The sequence below is a fragment of the Crinia signifera genome, chromosome 1 (assembly GCF_055691185.1).
Source record: "Crinia signifera chromosome 1, ASM5569118v1, whole genome shotgun sequence".
Taxonomy (NCBI): Eukaryota; Metazoa; Chordata; class Amphibia; order Anura; family Myobatrachidae; genus Crinia; species Crinia signifera.
Window position 1 is genome coordinate 162,427,130 of NC_139217.1, and position 21,340 is coordinate 162,448,469.

At 46.0% G+C, this 21,340-nt stretch overlaps 1 protein-coding gene across 2 annotated transcripts in view; it reads left to right on the forward strand.

Moving 5' to 3' along the window:
• The first annotated feature begins 468 nt into the window (after window positions 1-468).
• Window positions 469-21,340, forward strand: part of CFAP299 (cilia and flagella associated protein 299) — a 426,508-nt gene continuing 405,636 nt past the window's right edge. For both annotated transcript variants that reach the window (XM_083157702.1, XM_083157711.1), the window contains exon 1: window positions 469-624. In XM_083157702.1, coding sequence (XP_083013828.1) covers window positions 514-624 — 111 coding nt within the window. In that variant the 5' untranslated portion in view covers window positions 469-513. The remainder of the gene's footprint in view (window positions 625-21,340) is intronic.

Genomic DNA, 21,340 nt, shown 5'->3' on the forward strand with positions numbered 1-21,340 from the left:
ATATTCACTTAAGACTTAATTTTGAATTTGTGCTTTTTTGCCCCCCCCCCCCCCCAAAAAAAACAACCAAGGTAAAATATGCCATTATTAAAAGCTTATCACAGCTTGGTTATACTGTATATGGCATTTAGGGCACAGTACACAAAACCACTAACAAATAAAATACGTTTCCTTTTGCACAGTACCATGGCACAATAGGAGACGGAGCCTGCACCAAGCATGCCCAAGAGGAGGAATCCTACACAGATGTGATCTATAATAAGACCCGATGTGCTGGGACCGCACATCTCCCGCACGCACAGTGACCTGCCAGCCGTGCCTGCTGCTGCCAGCTCTGTGAGTGGCGTGCCACACCAGCCAGGCACAGGAGCCAGCGTCACGTTACTCACATGGGGGCGGGATCGCACGGACCTGACCGGTGATTGGCTGACGTAATAAACACGGGCTGTATGACGTAGTACTCTGGTTGCTAGGGACGCTTTGAGCTGTGTGTGACAGTCTGGAGACCGGAGCATGGAGGACGACGAATCCGGAGCGTCTATGGACGTGATTATCACTCAGTTTAACACGTACGAAGACTTTCTGGACTCACAAATCACCGCGCTAGATCTCTACTATCTGGAGGTAATTCCTGTAGGTTCTCCCTCATCCTGCACCCATATGCCCAATAGACTTGCATGGCTTCAAGGCCACTGACTCGGGAGGGCACAGCTAGGGGCACATTCCTACTGCACATTTTTCATTTTTTTTTTTTTTTTTTTTTATTATAAAGTATTTGTGAATAACATAAACAGTTCCATAAATCCAGATCAATCTGACTTTGGGGCAGATTGAGTAAAGCTTGGAGAGAAAGCTAAAGTACCAAACAATAAGCTCCTGTCATTCTACAGTACATAAAAAAATCACAGGTTGGTATTTTAGCTCTCTAAAATCTTTGATACATATCCCTCTTTACGATTTAAGCTGGGTATACACTTGGCCATATATCGGTCATTCATGTGAACAGCTGGTCGCAGTGGGCGTGCACCTCATATGTCTGTAAAGTGTGTTGTTCACAGACATGGGGCAGATGTATCAACCAGCGTTAAGTGCAAAAATGCACTTAACGCTGGTTAACTGGGGGGGATTACGTCTATCCCTAATGTATTACTAGCGCACCTAACGTGCGCTAGTGACAGCCCGCCGAGTTACGCTCGGCGGGGCTGTCCCTGCAATCCCCCCCAGGGATTAACGGCCGGGGCGATGTATTAACAGCCTTCAAGGCGTTAATTCGCCCCGGACGCTTCGCCAGCTCAGGGCTAGCGTTGTCCTATCCCCCACTAGGGAGACAATGCTAGCCCTGCGTCTGGCTTGGGCTGCGCTGGAGATCTCGCGGTTTTAGCGAGATCTCGCGCATGCCCAGTAAGCCGGGCAGGGGGGCGACGGCGAGTGCGCATGTGCGGGGCGGCGAGGGAGCCGATAAGGAGAGCCGTTAACGCTGGGGATAACGGCTCTCCTTATCGGCATGGGGGATGTTAATACATCTCCCCATAACGAGTGCCTGCTTCTCCTCGTTATGCAGGAGAAGCGGGACTCGTTATTTCCCAAACGTTAAAAGGACTCTGGGGCAGATGTATCATAGCTGCGCGATAAGCGCAGCTATGATACTTCCTGCTTCGCCTCAATAGCGAGGCGAAGCAGGAAGGGACATCGACAAGATGTATTAACATCTTGTCTGCCGAAGCGGGGGAGCGTTAACTCCCCCCTCCGGCGATGTCCCTTTCTGGAGATAGCGCATCAGTTAATACTGATGCGCTATCTCCTGTCCCCCGGCCGGCCGCACTGGGCATGCGCGGGATCTCGCTGTTCACGCGAGATCCCCAGCGCAGCCCACAGCTGACAGCAGGAACAGCGCTGTCCCTGCTGTTTAGATAGGGCTTCGCCAGCCTGATGCTGGCGAAGCCAAACCCGGCTTCGTGCGGAACGGTCAGCGATGCTGACCGTTCATACATTCGGCCTGCTATCATTTTGATAGCAGCGCCGATATGGACAGGGGCGCATAGCGCCCCTGTCCATTACCGCATCCTGGCGCCGTCATACATGGGGGAGAAGCGGTATCAGTGCACATAACGTGTGCTGATACCCCTTCTCCCCCATAACGACGGATCATACATCTGCCCCAATGATACATCTGCCCTAATGCCTCTGCTGCACAGCACACTTTGATGCCTGCTATACTGTACCTGAAGATATACAGTATAGGCAGTACGAATGGTGTAATGGTTAGCATTACTGCCTCACAGCACTGAGGTCATGGGATCGATTCCCACCAAGGCTCTAAGGGCACCCATCCATTAGGCCAACTTGTCTTAAGGACAAGTCAGACCCAGTTCTCCTGCGAGCCACCCGGCAGCTCCTCGGGAGGCTCACATACAATTTGGCACTTGATGCGATTTATCACATATAAAAAAAACCATAAGGGCGGTGAGGAGCAGTGGGGCAGGCTGTGGGTACAGCGGTGATGCTGGTGAGGAGCAGTGGGGCAGGCAGCGGTGGTGCCAGTGAGGAGCAGTGGGGCAGGCGGGGGCAGCAGCGGTTCCTGTGAGGAGCAGTGGGGCAGGTGACGGCCCAGGTGCAGCAGCCGTGATCATCAGTTCAGCGGGTAGGCAGCGACAGCTATTAGAATTTTAAAATACTGGGGCAGATGTATTATAGCGGCGCTTATCACGCCGCTATAATACTTCCTGCTTCGCCTCATTAGCGAGGCGAAGCAGGAAGGGACATCGACAAGATGTATTAACATCTTGACTGCCGAAGCGGGGGAGCGCTAACTCCCCCCGCCGGCGATGTCCCCTCCTGGAGAGAGCTCATCAGTTTACACTGATGCGATGTCTCCTGTCCCCTGGCCGGCTCGACTGGGCATGCACGGGATCTCACTGCTCACGCGAGATCCCCAGCACAGCCCAGAGTTAACAACAGGGACAGCGCTGTCCCTGCTGTTTAGATAGGGATTCGCCAGCCTGCTGCTGGCGAAGCCTAAACCGGCATACATTCTGCCTGCTATCATTTAGATAGCAGTGTCGATATGGACAGGGGCGCATATCGCCCCTGTCCTTTACCGCATCTCGGCTCCTTCATACATGGGGGAGAAGCGGTATCAGTGCACATAACGTGCGCTGATACCCCTTCTCCCCCATAACGACACTTCATACATCTGCCCCAATGTGTCAAATGACTGTCCAGCTTCTGATTGACTGAGATAGAGCACTCTAAGCCAATCAGCGGCCGCATGGAGGGAGGGCCACTGCCCGCCGCACTGCTCCTCACCGCCCGCTGCACCCGCAGTCCACTCATTTGAGATTACTTCCATTCCAATAGCTGCCGCTGCTTGCCCTGTCAGGGGTCAGATGTCATCGTACATGCTGCACTTCCGACCTCCTGATCCGGTCCTATGCGCACGGGACCGCACATCGGATCGGATGAATTGTCACATGCATGTGATTTTGGGCCGATTTCATGTGATTTATCAGCCCAAGTGCCGAAATCGTGTGAATTTGGCCCAAAATCGCATAGTGTATGGGGGCCTTAACTGTTCAGAGTTTGTATATTCTTCCCGTACTTATGTAGGTTTACTCCGGGTACTCCGGTTTCCACACACAATCCAAAAAAATACTGGTAGGCTAATTGGCTCCCAACAAAATTAACCCTAGAATGCCTGTGTGCGCGTGGTAGGGAATATAGATTGTAAGCTCCACTGGGGCAGGGACTGATGTGAATGCTCAAATATTCTCTGTACAGCGCTGTGGAATATGTGTGTGCTATATAAGAAACTGTTAATAAATAAATATATATCGACACATCTGGCTATGTGTAGGGGTGAGCAACTTGCTGTAGTGATTGACACTGGGCAAATTCAAATGATCACCCAACCATATGAGAGAACCAACATATCGAGTCAACGTATTAACCAGTCCTGGCAGGTCTGGGGCTGTCTGTGAGTCCATGCCCTGATGTCACAATAGTAACAACTGCCTATATCAGGACGCTGCTGCTTCCCTCCCTCACTCCTCCAGAGCCACAAACAGCTTACCAGCAGTAGGCCACATCACCGGAAAAGCTAGTCACATAAGGTCAGTGACTGAGTAAAGAAAAGTGCAGCTTAGTGCTATGCCGTGATTGCAGACTTGGAATGTGATTAACAACTTAAAATACTGGCAGGTTTTCAACGAAAAAAATCCACCCCTTGTGGGGCCAGGGATATATAAATACTTACCTACTTATCATTTCTCCTCTCTGGGGGAAACCTGGATAGGCAACTCTCAGAAGGGCTTCCTGGGGCTTCCTGGGCCACCTCTTTTAGGAAATCAATCAATTTGCATAATTTTTAGCCCCACCTTCCCAAAGAGACATGAATATCGGGATTTTAATTGTGGAGGTAGTAGTTGCAGGGAGTGGAGGTTTACACGGACATGTGAGAGACTTGCCCACCCTACCGGGGGACTGGAGGGGGACACCATTTTTTGGAGTCTCCCAGCCATTCTGGGATGGTAAGCAAGTATGGATATATATCTATTTCAGTGGTTGCCAACCCGTCGCTCCAGTACCAGTAGCTCGCGGCAGCGATCGGGGTAGCTCGACCACTCTGTCACCGCCCGCCCCTCCATTATCCGCCGCCGTCCGCCCCTGCTTCCCTTTTTCCCTGAGGGGAGGAGAGAGCATTGCGCTTCTCTCCTACCCTTCCCTGTGCGTCCCAGGTCCCTGTGACTGCGGCGTCCGCCAACCAGAGCGCGCGGGCCGGCAGCCAATCAGCAGCCGGCCCGCGAGCTTTGATTGGCAGACGGCGCAGTCACAAGGAAGTGAGGGGAAGGAGAGATGCGTGCTGCACTGTGCTCTCCTCCCCTGAAAGGGAAGCAGCACGCCGACACAGGAGGACACCGCCGGACACAGACAGTGCCAGCAGCACCACAGGGGGCACCGGATGGCCGAATAGTTCTCTCCCTGGCGGCAGCAGCAACAATGGTAAGTGTGCTGCTGGGGAACACCTGACACTGTGGGGGCATACTTGGAACTGTGGGGCATAGTTATTGGCACTGTGGGGGCATATTTATTGGCACTGTGGGGGCATATTTATTGGTACTGTGGGGGCTTATTTATTGGCACAGTGGGGGCATACTTATTAGCACTGTGGGGGCATACTTATTGGCACAGTGGGGGCATACTTATTGGCACTGTGGGGGCATACTTGTTGGCACTGTGGGGCATTGATGGCACTGTGGGGGCATACTTGCTGGCACTGTGGGGGCATACTTATTGGCACTGTGGGGGCATACTTGTTGGCACTGTGGGGGCATACTTGTTGGCACTGTGGGGGCATACTTGTTGGCACTGTGGGGGCATATTTATTGGCACTGTGGGGGCATATTTATTGGCACTGTGGGGGCATATTTATTGGCACTGTGTGGGGCATACTTATTGGCACTGTGGGGGCATATTTATTGGCACTGTGGGGGCATACTTGTTGGCACTGTGGGGCATTGATGGCACTGTGGGGGCATACTTGCTGGCACTGTGGGGGCATACTTATTGGCACTGTGGGGGCATATTTATTGGCACTGTGGGGGCATACTTATTGGCACTGTGGGGGCATACTTATTGGCACTGTGGGGGCATACTTATTGGCACTGTGGGAGCATACTTGTTGGCACTGTGGGGGCATACTTGTTGGCACTGTGGGGGCATACTTATTGGCACTGTGGGGGCATATTTAGTGGCACTGTGGGGGCATACTTATTGGCACTGTGGGGGCATACTTATTGGCACTGTGGGGGCATACTTGTTGGCACTGTGGGGCATTGATGGCACTGTGGGGGCATACTTGCTGGCACTGTGGGGGCATACTTGCTGGCACTTTGGGGCATTGTTGGCACTGTTGGGGCATACTTGCTGGCACTGTGGGGGCATACTTGCTGGCACTGTGGGGGCATAACCGGCACTGTGGGGGCATTGTTGGCACCATGGGGTCATACCTGGCAATGTGAGGGTATTCCTGTTTCTGGCACTGTGGGGGCATACCTGGCACCGTGGGAGCATATGTATATCTGGCACTGCACTATTGGGGGCATATGTGTATCACACCCCCATTTTCCATGGCCGCACCCCATGTGGCTACAGCTCTTAGAGAGAGAGACTATGCCCTTATAGCGGAAAAAATGGGGGATGTAGCCTCGCAGGAGTTCCACGGTAGTAGATGACACTTCTCCTGGGAGGTATGTTTTGGGGCATTGCAGTGTGTGGCATAATGTGTCAGGGGCATTACAGTTTGGGGCATTATGTGTAAAGGGCATTTTTTAGGATATTATGCAGATTTTTATTTTATTTTTACTTTAGTAGCTCTTCGGGCGGTTTATTTTGTCGCGAGTAGCTCCCGACCCAAAAAAGGTTGGAGACCACTGATCTATTTTATAAACAAATGTAGGCCAGCACACTATGGCTCTGTAATCCCAAATTCCCACCAGGTGCCCTCCCTAGGTAAATCTAAAGCTAGGTTTCCAACTTGTAGGTAGGTAGATGGGTGGCACTCCGGCGGCTTGGAATAAATAAAGCAGAGACCTGTATTACTTCCGTGTTTGGAGAAATCCCGATGACGGGAAAAAAGTTTCTTGAAACGTTGAAGTAATACAGGTCTCTGCTTCATTTATTCCAATCTGCAGGAATACCGCCCATCTACTTAACTATTTTATATATAAAATTAATTGCTTTGTTTGTTTGTCTGGTTATGTATTTGGACACCCCATGCACGGATTGGCATGAAACCAGCTCGAGGTGCTCCAAGGCTTTTTGGAACACAACATTTTTCATCTTCCTACCTCCATTTTTGCCAGTTATTTGTCTCAACCATTGAATGATGCGGGTGTTTCCCCACAGGCTGCGAATGGATGTTTATGTGAAACCTACATCTGCAGCCAGTGGGAACATATGCGCCTTGCGAATGGTGTTATGCCGGCCCACCATTCGCAAGGCGCATAAGTTCCCACTGGCTGCAGATGTAGGTTTCACATAAACATCCATTCGCAGCCTGCGGGGGGACACCCAGATCATTCAATGGTCGCTGACCACCATGATGGAGAATAGCCCTGTCATTTGGGATCCCAACTGGCATTTGAACAATCGGGATTCTGATGTCGGTATGTCGGGCCATCGCCCGCCACCTGGAACTGAGAGCTTGCTGGTGCTGCCTGATGCCTGTAGTTCAAGGACTGCCTAACTCTCTCTGCTTCTGAAGCAGCTCAGATTGTAACTGAATTAACTTTTTTTACGTAACATTTCTAAAAAATCACTAAAACTTTTTGCATTGAAAAAATTCTAAGGGTATTCTGAAAACCAAACATTCTAGAAAGAGAAAAAAAATTCTTGCTAAAAGCACTACTGGGGACATCTGTAACAGAACTACTGAGGACATAATAATATAACTGGCACTAAATATGTGCAAGAAAATGATTGCTTGGCTTTCAAATTCAGTGCCTGAGATAGTACACAAACTTTGTTTCATGTTTTGAAACCTTGTTTTAGGCACAAGTAAAATATATTTGTGTGTATTTCATTTGTTTAATGTGTTCTTCATAAATGCAAGATACCTCATTGAAATATAAAAATATTCTGAAATACGGAATAATCCATTATACAAAACTCCTCTGGTCCCGAGCATTTTGGATAAGGAATACTCAACCTGTATTTCAATTGGGTCATAATTTAATCTAAGTACTATTCCTGGGTTGATTCTTCGTAAGTGAATCATTACTGTGACTTCTCCGATGGGAGAAACCGATACTCCTTGAGCCGTCCAGGAAGGTCCAGGGTGGCAGGAATGCATGTGATGTATATCACATGCGGTCCTTTTCCACGTGATAGATTGCATGCGTTCCCATTCCAGGCAGCCGGGAGGATGCCTGTTTCGGAGGTTGGACCTGTAAGCACATATGATCTCTGAGTTCCAGGGCCGCCAACAGGGGGGATCTGGGGGTACTTGAGTCCCGGGCCCCGCTGCTCTGGTAGAGGGTAGGGCCCGGGCAGCTCTATCCCCAGCAGCACGCCCGTCCCTTCAGTTTCCTCGTACACCGCCCACCGCCTCACGCTCCCCTCATTCTTCTGCCGTCCAGTGGCCGTTTACTATGCAGCCGGACCCGGCAGTGAACCTGCCCGGCTCCGACTTCATTGCGGGCCACGGCAGGACATTGTGACTGCGCACTGCACTCGTCCAGGAACAAGCCTGCCGCCGGGACTCGGCACAGGAAGCCCCCACCGCGCGGCGTGACAAACGAGACAAGCCTTGCTGCAAGCTGCACTTCTTTTGACTTGGCAGTTGGTCCGGGATCTTCTAAACTGCACTGTGAGCTGGGGAACTGGGAACTTCTCAACTGCACGCACCTGTGAGAAGAGAGGAGCTGCCAGCCACCCCGGCCTTAAGGTTGGGGTGGGGGATGGTGGGTTGGGGCCCGGACCGAAAATCAGGCCTGGGCCCCAAAATTCTTAGCGGCAGCCCTGCCGAGCTCTATCCGATGCGCACGGAATCCAATATGGCCACTTTTTACCCGATTTTTTTTGGCCCGAAATCAGATGAGTGTATGGGGCCTTTAGAGCTGGCATAAATAAATGAATCCTTTTTGCTAATTCCATGAAGTCCTGATGGTCTCTTTTCTTTTTTGCATAATTTCTGACATCATTTTGGTAGCAAAATGTTCAAGTCAGACAGCATCTGGAATGTAATAATGTAATTTAAATTATGGATTTTAGTATTGCAAACTACTTGGCTTGAGAATTCAGCAGCTGTTTAATTAACAAATTGTTTTCTAAATCCACTAACTGAAATTGTTTCAACAAGTATGAGATTCCAAATTATTTCTTGGAAACTGTTATACTAGATTAAATAGTATTAGTGGCGGCTCAAGAGGTAGGGCTGCAGCACAGTTCAAAATTCAAATAGGGGAGCAACACCAACTGCCAGTGAGTCAATTTGGAATGACAGTAAGTGGCAGTTGGTGTTCCTCCCCGTCGCATAAGCACCCCCCTGTACAGTTTCCTAAACATTGCATTCTGCACATGCGCAGGGTGGGTCCTGTGAGTGTGTTCACATCGCTATTATATGATCACCTCTGCTTGATTGACAGGGGCAGCAGATGGCATTTTCGGGAATGGACAGGTATGTACCTCCTCCTGTCATGGGCGCATTAAAATAGGAGAAGGCCCCTGGGCAAGCTCCGTTTGGGCCCCTCTAGCATTGGAACCCAGTGTGTCCCAATAATATAGCATGGTTGGATATATATTCCAGTAAGGGCACTCAACGCAGTTCACATAATGAAGTTTTATTAGTGGTACATTACTAATCAAGTTTCATGTAGGTCATGTAGGTAGACCTACATGAAACTTGAAACTTGATTGGTAATGTGCCCTTATTGGTATATATATCCAGCCCTGCCATATATATATATATATATATATATATATATATGTGTGTGTGTGTGTGTATATATATATATACGCCAGTGCCTCCTGCATTTGCATTGCTTAAGGATCACAGCTTATCATATGTGATTTTTACTGAATCGGGCCCATAGCTTGGCCATGTGGTAGGCCCTAGATTAGTGGTCACCAACCCGTCGCTCTCAAGCTACTGGGAGCTTGCGGTTGCGATCCGGGTGGCTCAGCCACTGCAGCCGCCCGTCCATCCCTCCCTCCCTCCATTGCCCACCGCCGCTTCCAGTGGCGTAACTAATTAATTTATGCCCCCCCTGCTGCAAATCGGGGCAGCCCCCCCCCCCCACAGGTTTAACAAACAAAGTGCCCACAGCTTTAGGCATTTGCCTGGGGTGCCGGCCACTGGAAGGTGGCACTTGGGAACAGGATCCCCCCCCCCATATGGAGTTACTCAGCGTCACACACACGCCCCCTCTCCCCCCCCCCCCCCCCGCCTGGGGCGCTCCAGTGCCCTGAGCCTAATATCAAATGTTTCCTTCTAAACAGATAAGAACTAGAGTATGCAATAATACTAAAACACCAAAATGATCACAATGCAAAAAAAAAACCTTGTTGCTAAACCAAATGATAGGCAATTATGCAGTGAATACATTTATGTGCATTATCCACAGAGCCTCAAGAAAATGGGCAAATATCTCAATAGCCTTGAAAATAAGCACCATGACCAGGGGCGTCACTAGGGTTGGTGTCATCATGGTGTCACCCCCCCCAACCACCACCACCCACCCACTACCACCTCCATATAATATAAATATGCAGCTGGAGACTAAGGCTGCAGCCACAGGGCCCGGCTAATGCGCTGCTGCCTGCTGGTGAGTAGCTGGACAGAGGAGAGGGGCCAGCATTATTTCCGCTTACCCCTGCGACTTCTGCGGACATCGGTGGGTGCAGGTGCGGACCTCAAAAGGGAGGGGGCTGGCAGCAATGAATATATGCTGCCATCAGGAATGTGCAGATACTGCCTGCCGGGGTGTGGAGCGGCTCTTTTTGGTGTCACCCAACTGAAGGGTGACACCCGGGTGCAAACCCTATCACAGCATTACTAATGCTGGCCACACATCAAACCAACTTTCCTCCAATCATCCAACTAGTTGCTTGGATGGAATAAAAATCTGGTACTGGATGGGAGAAAAGGACAATCAGAAATGTGCTCACAAACCCAGGAAAATGGACAAAAACATTCACTCAAATTGTTTAAATCAAACAAGTACAACTACAGTACTGCGTCTGAGTGACAGTTTTTGTCCTTTTCCATATTTTGGGAGCAAATTTCTGAAGTAAATATTCCATTTGTTCCCATCCAGTACCTTATTTTATTCCATCCAAGCAACTAGTTTAATGGTTGGAGAAAAGTTGGTCTGATGTGTGGCCAGCATAAGAAAATAGTATCATAAAACTAAAGCCCCATACACACTAGGCATTATTGTTCACATTTCTCCCCCGCCGTTGCTCCCTTTGCCCCCCCGACCTTGGAAACTGTGCATGCATTTGCCGAATATTGGCATCAGTGGGAACTTGTTTAGTGTGTATGGAAAATACATAATTTGGAGCACTTCCCACACAAAACAAATGGTCAATCAATTAAACACATTTTAAAAAAGTTTGAGACCCTGGCTTCATTGTGAGAGCGGGGAGAGTACAACGTGCCACGCTGCACCCTTCAGACAACAGTCGGCAGGAACACCACGCCGGGACCCAGGTCACAGGCTGACATGGTGATAATGATACATATTTTCTCCTGTCCATTTTACACATATCACAAGTGACTGTACCGTCTACAAAGACTTTGGATAAACTGCTACATTATGTCTATAAAAAGAGTTACAAAGTAAGCAATGCTAAAGTGTATCAATTGCTTCACTGACTGTATTTCCAAAACAAAGTGATACTATATAGACACTGTCTTGGCATACAAAATTCCTTGCCTTATGCCCCTTTCCCACTGCAGGCTTTACACGGTAAAATGCCGTTTTTTTAGCCTTTTTAAACGGCTAGAGGTGCAGTGGGAAAGCTCCAGATTGCTTTACCCGGGTAACAAATACCGGTATTTGTTAACCGGGTAAAAAGCAGTGTTTTACCCATGTAAGAGCCGGTTTTTTGGCAATGGGAAAGGGTTTTAAACGGTATTTAGAAATAATAATAAAGGTTAAGAACATGATTGGTGCATGTGATGTTTTTAATGACAGGCAAGGTTTACTAGAGAGTTTAAACGTGTTGCTTTGTGGTTTACACGGGTAAGTGTGAATGGGACATTTACTGCTTTTAAACGGTAATTTACCGTTTAAAAGCTGCAGTGGGAAAGGGTCTTTGTGGCTCTTACCCGGGTAAAGACCCATTTAAAAAAAACGGGTCTTTACCCGGGTAGGCAGTGGGAAAGCAGCATTACTAAGATGCAGACAACTCGGATTTAAATAAGTATCTATGGACTGGATAATATCAGTTTAAGCTGAGAAAAATCACATAAAATAGTTACGGGTGTCACACATTTGCTCAGTAGTCATTGTAAATTGATTGCATGATATCATTTGATTTGTCAACTTTTATTGTTCTTTATCTGAGCATTTCTAGGATATCTCATCAATAGAGACTTATGATTTAATTGTTATATACTCTTTAAAAAAAAAAACATTGTGTTTGATTGATTGACTCCAAATTGTGTATTTTTGTACTAGCTATTGATTCTATAAGGAAACAGCACATAAGTACGTTGGAGTTGCAGCCCACATTTAAACAAGGGGTTTTGGGGACATTTTACACAGTGTTTATTGGAAGCGGACTAGCGCCTCCTTTTACTTTCCTTTGTGTGTATGGGGCTTAAGTCTATTCAACTTAGTTGTATTCATTATAATTTATATAGCACTATATAGTGGATATTTATTTATTTATTACCAGGGGTTCCTCTTAAGTTTTCCTTTGGAGCAAACATTCTGCTAGAAATCCAGTGACACTGCATTACGTTCTCTCCATCTGTGATCATAACAGCTATAAAGTTTATTCTGTCTGTTGTTAATAAACTGATTTAAATTTTAAAAATATGTTAGCAAGAGGAATAGACACAAATTAAAAAGGGGTTTGCAGTACATCATTTTTTTTTTGTGCAGTTTTGAGAGCAACGCCCTTCTGAAAACAGTAGATGGCAGTATTTATTCATGTATTTCAGCATAGCAAATACTTTCCCTTTTTATACTGTGAAATTAATATTAGATTATTCTAAACGTAACCAGTTTTTGTTATATGTGAAAATATATAGATTTGTGGTACTGTAACAATACAATACTACAATTCAGGTAAATTCCTATCTAATCACATACCCACTGTATAGTCCACATGGGATTTATATGAAATCCTGGCAGTAGGAATCCCGGCGTTCAAAATCCTGACGCCGGAATCCCGACTGCCGAAATCCTGACAAGGGGGGGACGCACTCGCCACACAGTGGTCCCGGTGCCTCATTACGCTCGGCACACTAATTTATTCTCCCTCTATGGGTGTCGTGGACACCCACGGAGGGAGAAAGTGTCGGGATTTCGGCAGTCGGGATTTTGAACGCCGGGATTCCGACCGCCGGGATCCCGTCCACACATGTTCACTCTCTTTCTTTTTCACATTTTCCATTCTCCTGACCCCTTGCCAAACTGTTGGGTCACTGTATCATACAGCACACCAGGAACCTTTGCTTTCTGGTGGAATTAATGCAATAAAGAATATATGTCCTTGTGTATCAATGCCTATTTCCTATAGATTGTAAGCTTGCGAGCAGGGCCCTCATACTTTTGACTGTCTGTAAATACCCTATGTGTTGTATCAATGGGGCAGATGTATTAAGCTTTAACAAGAGATAAATCCAAGGGTGATAAGGAGAGATAAACGTCCAGCCAATCACCTGCTAACTGCCATGTTACAGGTTGTGTTTGAAAAAAGTCAGTAAGGAGCTGATTGGCTGGACGTTTATCTCTCCTTATCACCCTTGCATTTATCTCTTGTTAAGGCTTAATACATCTGCCCCACTGTCTCCTATTTTGAAGAACAATGGAATATGCTGCGCTAAATAAGAAACTGTTAATAAATAAATACATATTAGTGGAAGTATCCCTTTTTTCTTAGAATAAACTTTAGCAGATTCAGGTTGTGACTACTTTACTATTGTTATGCAAATTCATTCTGGTAAAAAAAAATCACTAACCTATTTACACAAAGTAGTAGTTTAGTATAAGAAATACTGTAGCAATTGTAATTTGGTTCATTAGATATTGACTAATGACTATCATCTGTGTACTGTGTGTAGATTTTGCTATGACAAGTTATTGAAAGGCTTTTGAGCATAGACATTAATTTCCCCAACTTTGTCACAAATATGTTTTGTTTTGAATTTTCAGTTTGTAGTACAGTATGGCCACACAACAGTTATCTTTAATAAAACCGTCTAGTATGCATGTTCAATGTCGCTAGCTATTGTTAACGACTCCCCCCCCCCACCTCGCCGTCTGCGCATGTAGATCAGTCTGACTCTATTGATACTTCATGGATGACCCAGTGACGTAACTGATCGATATTGTCCAGTGTGTATTACTTATCTCGTTTGGCGAGATTACTTATCTCGTTTGGACATTGAATCCCGTCTGCATGTTCTCGGTCGAGCTGACCGAGAATGGGACTGGGTCATGGCGGTCGAGCAAGCTCGACTGCCATGACCCCCACATTGAATACCCCCCTTAGGCAAGTGATTTCAGCTTTGTACAGAATTTTAAAAAAAATTCAATAAAGTACAGCCTTCTCTGCCAAACAAATCTAATGATAATGTAGAGGAAGATAAACGGTGTGAGATCAGATACCTCACCAGTCACAATATAACTGCATAGGATCCTCCTACCACAATCTAATCAACCCCAACTAGCTGTTTTGCATTACCTTACGGAGTGAGACCTGAAAAAGGATTAACTTAACTTTCTTCCAGAAAAAATAGCATAATACTAAATAGCACCTTCCCCACCTGCTGGGGCGAAATAAGGTTATTGTAATGAACAAGTCGGAAAACATTGGGTAAGTGGAAGGCACTACAATGCATTGCAAATACTTGCAGCGATTATTTGTTTGGATATGCTGGTATTTATATATTTAAAAATTCCAGAATGCCTATAGTTCTCAGAATGCTGGCTCTTAATGTCCCTTAACAGGTAGATTAATTGTTGCTATCTTTGCACAGAGTGAAAACATTTGTCCCCGGTGTGAATATGCCGGGGACCGAACAAATTAGAATCACCCCTTGTGTCCAACTCAGAATCAGAGCTGCAATATTTTGAAGAGTTAAAATCCACTGAATAAGTTTATTACATTTATTGAAACCAAGGGGCGCATGTAATAGCGTATGAGTTTGCAAGATGGGCAGAATGCCAGCCAAACATGTTTTTAAAGCAGCAATCATTTACAAGGCAAAACCATGTCTAGTAAACAAGTACCACTTTAACAAAAACTATACAGTTCATGCCGCATCTTGAACCTCCAATTATCTCGAACGCTTTTATATATATATATATATATATATATATATATATATATATATATATATATATATATGCCCCAAAAACTGGTGCATTTTAAAGGTCATTGCTACAATTTAACTATGATTTCAAATGTGATTGTTTTGGTTTTCTTTCTTTTTAATTTTTTAATTGCCATTTTTCCATCAAAATCCACCTGATCTCCAACTATAACTTTTCACGCCTACGTTTTTATTAAATCTGCCTATTTGTAAAGGTCTGAAACCATGGGGGTGATTCTAATTGTCTCAGTAATGGAGAATAATTGAGCACATAGTGGCCCTTATTCTAATTCGGACGGTACGGCCCGCGTGCGGCCGTACCGCCGATGTTTTTCTTCTGCACATGCGCAGAGGTCAATCTGCGCATGTGCAGCCCCCTTCGCCGCAGACGTATTTCGTCCGCCGCAAAGGGGGCGTATAGGGGCGTGAGAGGCTTCATGCCCTCATTTCCCTATGTGTACGCCCCGCGTTTCATGGGCGTTCCCATGCAAACGCGGGGCGTATGCATGGTAATGAGGGCATGACGCAACTCATGGGGGCGGAAAGCTGACGTCGCCGGATGTCAGCTTTCAGCCCCCATACAAGCTACCACACGGACGATTGTCCGTGTGGTCTCAGCTTGCGGGAGCTGCCGGGGCGTGCGGACCTGCCTTCGATGGTCGACGACCATCGAATGCAGGGGGCAGCTCCCACCATGGTGGAGGCGTACGCCTCCACCATTTTTATGCGGATCGCCAGCCGTCCGTGTACGGACGGCCGTGGCGATCCGTAGGGTGGGCGGGGATTGGTTTGTGCGGCCGGAGCCCCGTGTGCGGCTCTGGCCGCACCAACCAGAATAAGGGCCAGTATCATCTGAAATTGATCTGGTACAGTATCTCAGTCTGCTGAGGAGGTGTCCCAAGATGTTTAGTGCTCTATGGCAGTTAGTATGTTCACAGCACTGATAAAAAATACGTAGTATGCCATCCTTAAGCACACTAAAACCAGTCAAGCTGCTAACAATATGCTTAACTTCCCCAATTTAATGAATTATGCTCTCCAGCCAGCTTAATGTTACCCCAGGAACCAATCTCTGTTCCAAGCATTAGAATCAAGCGGTGAATCTTGCATCTATAATGACCACTATCAATACAGTAGTATTAGTCACTAGAAATTTCCTTTGCCGGGCCGGTAATCAATAGCACAATTAACCAGAGCTCTGTGGGAGGAGGGAGAAAGTTGCAAATTACTCCTTTGTGTGCTAAAAAAAAGTCATAACAGAAATTGAAAGTCATTTTTGCAGGAAAACTGATTTGTTTCAAACTTGCTGGATATGGAGAGAGGGAGCTGTGATGACACAGATTGGAGGTAGGAGCAGATGGGAACTGGGGGTGGGATGGAGAGTTTGTGGACGAAAAACTGTCACAGCTCAAAGTGGAAGTACATTGCAGAAGCCATCATATTGATGGGCTTTTAACTAGCACATTATCATTGTCTACATTTAGATTTACTTCTCATAGATATACAACATTAATGCCACTATATCATTGAGTGACAAGCCATTTTTCATCAATAGGACATAATCTTTAACTATAAACCTAACAGTAACACTATAGCTATTTGGTCATTCCATGTCAGTTCACCCAGGCATGACACACACCAACTGATTACATGATACTTTGTACAGTTGATACTACAGTACCACATACTGTAGCTATTAACCCATGTTAAAGGCCTCATAGTTTTTAAAATACAGGGGTCACCACCCGTCCCCGGCAAAGTGTGGCTCCAGAACTAAATGCAGACTAAAGCACGCGCATGCGCAGAAGGGAAGTCCGGACGCCGGAAAGGAGGCGGAAGTGCCTCCTCCGGCTGTTTCAACAGATTTGTACATTTTATGTTTATAAAAATGCATTTTAGAAATAGATAAATTATGCTAGTACCTAGCGCCTTTATAACCAACCACTCATAAACAGTTTTTGATGTCTTTTCCTCAATTAACAGTAAGTGACACGCTCCCAACAGGATGTGATGTCACAAACAATTAAGATTTAGCCCAGGTATAAATAAGCAGCCTGTCCCTCTGTTATCTACCCCTTGATGACGTCCTTAGGACAAAACGTGTTGGGTGCTGCCTGATTGACCTCCTAAAACAAGTTAAGCATCTTAAATATTTTTTATGCTAAACTGCTAATTTGGTACTTGTTTCCTAGCACGGCCACACCGATTTACATCGGGGTGGTCGTGTCGGAAAAATCGGGTCGATCGCATCGCATGCGATTTGGTCGCATGCGATGCGATCGACGCGACCGACCGATTTTGGACCCGATTTTTTTTTTTTGAATGAAATGTAAATCGGGTCCCTGGGACCCGATTTTACATTGGATTCAATGTCAAATATTCCCAACCCCCCCAAATGTCACGGCGTACACCCCACCCCACGATAGACGCCAACCCGAAGCGTGGCGAACGCAGCGAGCCCGCGAGGGGCGGCGGTGCGCGTCCTCCGACCTTTTCATTCCCCTACTATCCACGTCGGCGTGGAGTTGAGAATAGAATAGTGTGGCGAGCGCAGCGAGCCACCGAGCCCGAAGCGTGGCGAGCGCAGCGAGCCCCGCGAGGGGACGCGTATACCTGTGAAGTTATACGCGTCCCCTCGCGGGGCTCGCTGCGCTCGCCACGCTTCGGGTTGGCGTCAATAGTGGGGTGGCGTTTAAAATGTGGGGGCATGACGGGGCCATATACAATGAGAAATGGCCCATATTGGCCCCTTTCCCATTGATTACTATGTGAAGATGGACTTAATCAAGTCCATCTTATCTTGTGCCATTATAATGGCACAAGACCGACACGACCGACGCGATTTCAATGTTAAAAATATTTTAACATTGAAGCCTATGGAGAAATCGGGTCCATCGCGTCGGTCGCGTCGTGTGTCATGTTAAGGCACACGACGCGACCGACGCGATGGACCCGATGGACGCGATTTCTCCATAGGCTTCAATGTTAAAATATTTTTAACATTGAAGCCTATGGAGAATCGGGTCCATCGCGTCGGTCGCGTCGTGTGCCTTATTAAAGGCACACGACCGACGCGATGGACCCGATTTTCCATTTGCCGGTAAAATGAACCTGATTTGAAAGAAAATCGGGTCCATTGTGGGCATCGTGTGCCTTAAAGTTAAGGCACACGACCAAGAAGATTGTGGCCGTGCTAGGAAACAAGTACCGCTAATTTTTTAAAGTACAAATCTATAGTGTATTTTTTACTCATGTTGATTTGTTTTTATCTCTGTTTTTAACTGCTATGTTAAACATCCCCCATCCCTATATTTTCATCTTTCAGTGTATAAATAAATGTTGTACTTTTTTATCCATTATATTGTCCTATTTTAGCAAATAGAGTCGCCGGAACCCTATCTCTCTTTATTTATCTTTACCTAGCCTTCTACCATGGCTCTTTCTTAGGGGTGAGCTGACACCTTTACCTTTTTTTTTTTGCATTTAAGGACATATTTTAAATATTTATACTTTTTTATTGATTTTCTATAAGATAAGTGTTATTGTGTGTGGCATATACCTAAACATTACACACAAGTGGCGCCTAGCAATCATCTGTTTCTTTTGGGCAGCTTGCTCTGGTGCCTTCCTAGGCAAAGGGGTTAATTCCACCGGCTAATACAGGATACAATTTTAGGCAACACTCATGTGGCTTAAAGTGAATAAAACTTTGGTGCAAAATTAGCTTATCAATGTCTCGGGAGTTGGTGCCCAATCATCAGGATCAAGATGATGGGTTACCACGCCCCGAAACATTGATGAGCTGTTTTTGCACTAAAGTTTTATTCACTTTAAGCCTCTTGAGTGCTGCCTCTTATTGCATCCTATAATTCCTATATTCTACCTCTAATAATACAAAGAAAAAAAAGAAACACTAGGATATACTTTTATATGCAACCCAATAAAAAAAAAAATTAATAGTAAAATTTTAGTTAGAAAGAAAAAAAAAGGTACTTGTTTCCTAGAACATGCGATGCGATCGCATGCGATTTTGTCAAAAACGGCAAAAAACGCATCCCATCGCATGCCATCGCATGCCACTATATATATGGCATGCAATGGCATGCGATGGGAGCCGTGATAATCCACAAGTACCGGATATTTTATCATTATTTACACCTTTGCTCCTTAATATATTTCTTACCCAAAGCAATGATCTTTAACACGCCTTTTTGTGTCTTTTTTTCTCCAATGAGAAGGGGTATTACAGTATTTCTATTTTATATACTACTTTACTGATTCTCTTGACTCGAAACACATTCTACCTCATGAAAGTAAGTGAAATATTGATTTAGCTTCCCCCCCGGAAGAGGATGCAGTAAAGATAATAAGACAAAATGTTGAACAGTCTTCTATTTCTTCATTATTTAAGGGAAATTCTTATACAATTTACAATATATAGTATTTAGTTCCTGGGCGGTGGGCATCGAGCTGATTATTGGTGTAAAAAGAAAGAAGAACTATTGTATACTGCTGTGGAACTATGAGTCCCAGCAAGCCTGCACCACATTCAGGGACTTGGAGAACCACAAGTCCCAGCATGCGGGGCAATAAATGGCCCGCTGGGACTAGTAGTGCCCCAGCAGTACAAATAGTTAAATAAAAACACATACACACTGACAGTAAAACTTTATTACACACGGAGCCCATACATCCATACATACCTATGTTGATAGTAGATCGGTCCCCTTGTCCTGTAGAATCCAAAGTGGGGAACCTGTGAAAGCAAAATATACTCACAACGCTGATCTTCGGGGCTTTCAAAATTTGTTTGCTAGCATCTCTGTAAGAGATATGTAAGAGATATGGAAAATATTAGCTAAAATATTTCCTATATTACCACAATTCATTCCATTCTTTATGCGCATCTTAATCTTTGAATGTTTGAGATAAATCCTGCCCTTAACAACCACTAGATGGCCACTCAACCTCATGTATTTTAGGATTTTGATAGTATTCACTATCTATGTTTGTTTTCAGTAAACATTTTCAACTCACATTGTAATAGTCTGTGACAAAGGCATGGATTACACTTTTTTGTCAATTAACAGAAGATTTGTCATAATAAACTTTTTGCTATTTTTTTAAGTCTTTTATTCTCTTTCAGTTTTGAGCAAGTATACCATAATCATATGATGCACAGTAAAGTGAATGAAAGCTACTATTGCAGGCCTATAATGCAGTAGACTTTGTAATATCATACAGGACTGTGCAAAGTTACCTACAATAGGGGAAACTATAGATTTGGGGCTGTAGCAAATTCCAAATTCAAATATAGGAGGTACAGAACCTGTCACCAAATGCCATTCCAAGCTGACTCACTGGCAGTTGATGTTGCTCCCTATATTCAGTCCAGGGGTGTAACTAGGACTTCATTGGCCTTAGCAACATTTTGAAAGCACCCCCCACAGGGAGAGATAGGGGGTGAGAGAGCATGATAGGGAGAGGCAGAGAGTGAGATAGGGTATGAGGGAGAGGCTGGGAGTGCGAGAGGATGTGAGGGAGAGGCAGAGAGTGTGAGAGAATGTGTGAAGGAGAGGCAGAGATTGAGAGAGGGTGAGAAGGAGAGGCAGGGAGTGAGAGAGGATGTGATGGAGAGACAGGGAGTGAAAGAGGGTGTGATGGAACAACAATGAGTGAGAGAGGGTTTGAGGGAGAGACAGGGAGCGAGGGTGAGAGGGAGAGACAGAGAATGAGAGAGAGTGTGAGGCAGATACAGTGAGTGAGAGTGTAAACAAGAGACAAGGAGAGACAGCGGGTGTGATGAAGAGACAGGGAGTGAGAAAGGGTGTGAGGGAGGGGAAGGGAGTGATAGAGGGTGTGAGGAAGAGACAGTGAGAGAGAGAGGGTGTGAGGAAAAGACAGGGAGTGAGAAAGGGTGTGAAGGAGAGGCAAGGAGTGAGAGAGGGTGTAAGGGAGAGGCAGGGAGTGAGACAGGGTGTAATGGAAGAGACAGGGAGTGAGAGTGAGTGTGAGGGAGAGAAATGAGGAGAGACAGAGAGTGATAGAGAATGTGTCAAGTAGTGATAGAAGAGAGAAATGTGGGGAAAAGGGAGGAGAGTTAGATGAGAAAAAGAAACTATGGTGGTAAGATGGAGAAGGAGTTAAAAATTGCTGAGAGAAAGAGAAGGGGCAGGGGAGAGAGATAGAGCAGAGAACAAGGAAACAGCAGGGGTATGGGAGAGGGGGCAGGGTATAGAAAAAATTAGCAAAAAGAATGGGGAGAGAGCAAAAAAAAAAGGAAAGATGTGG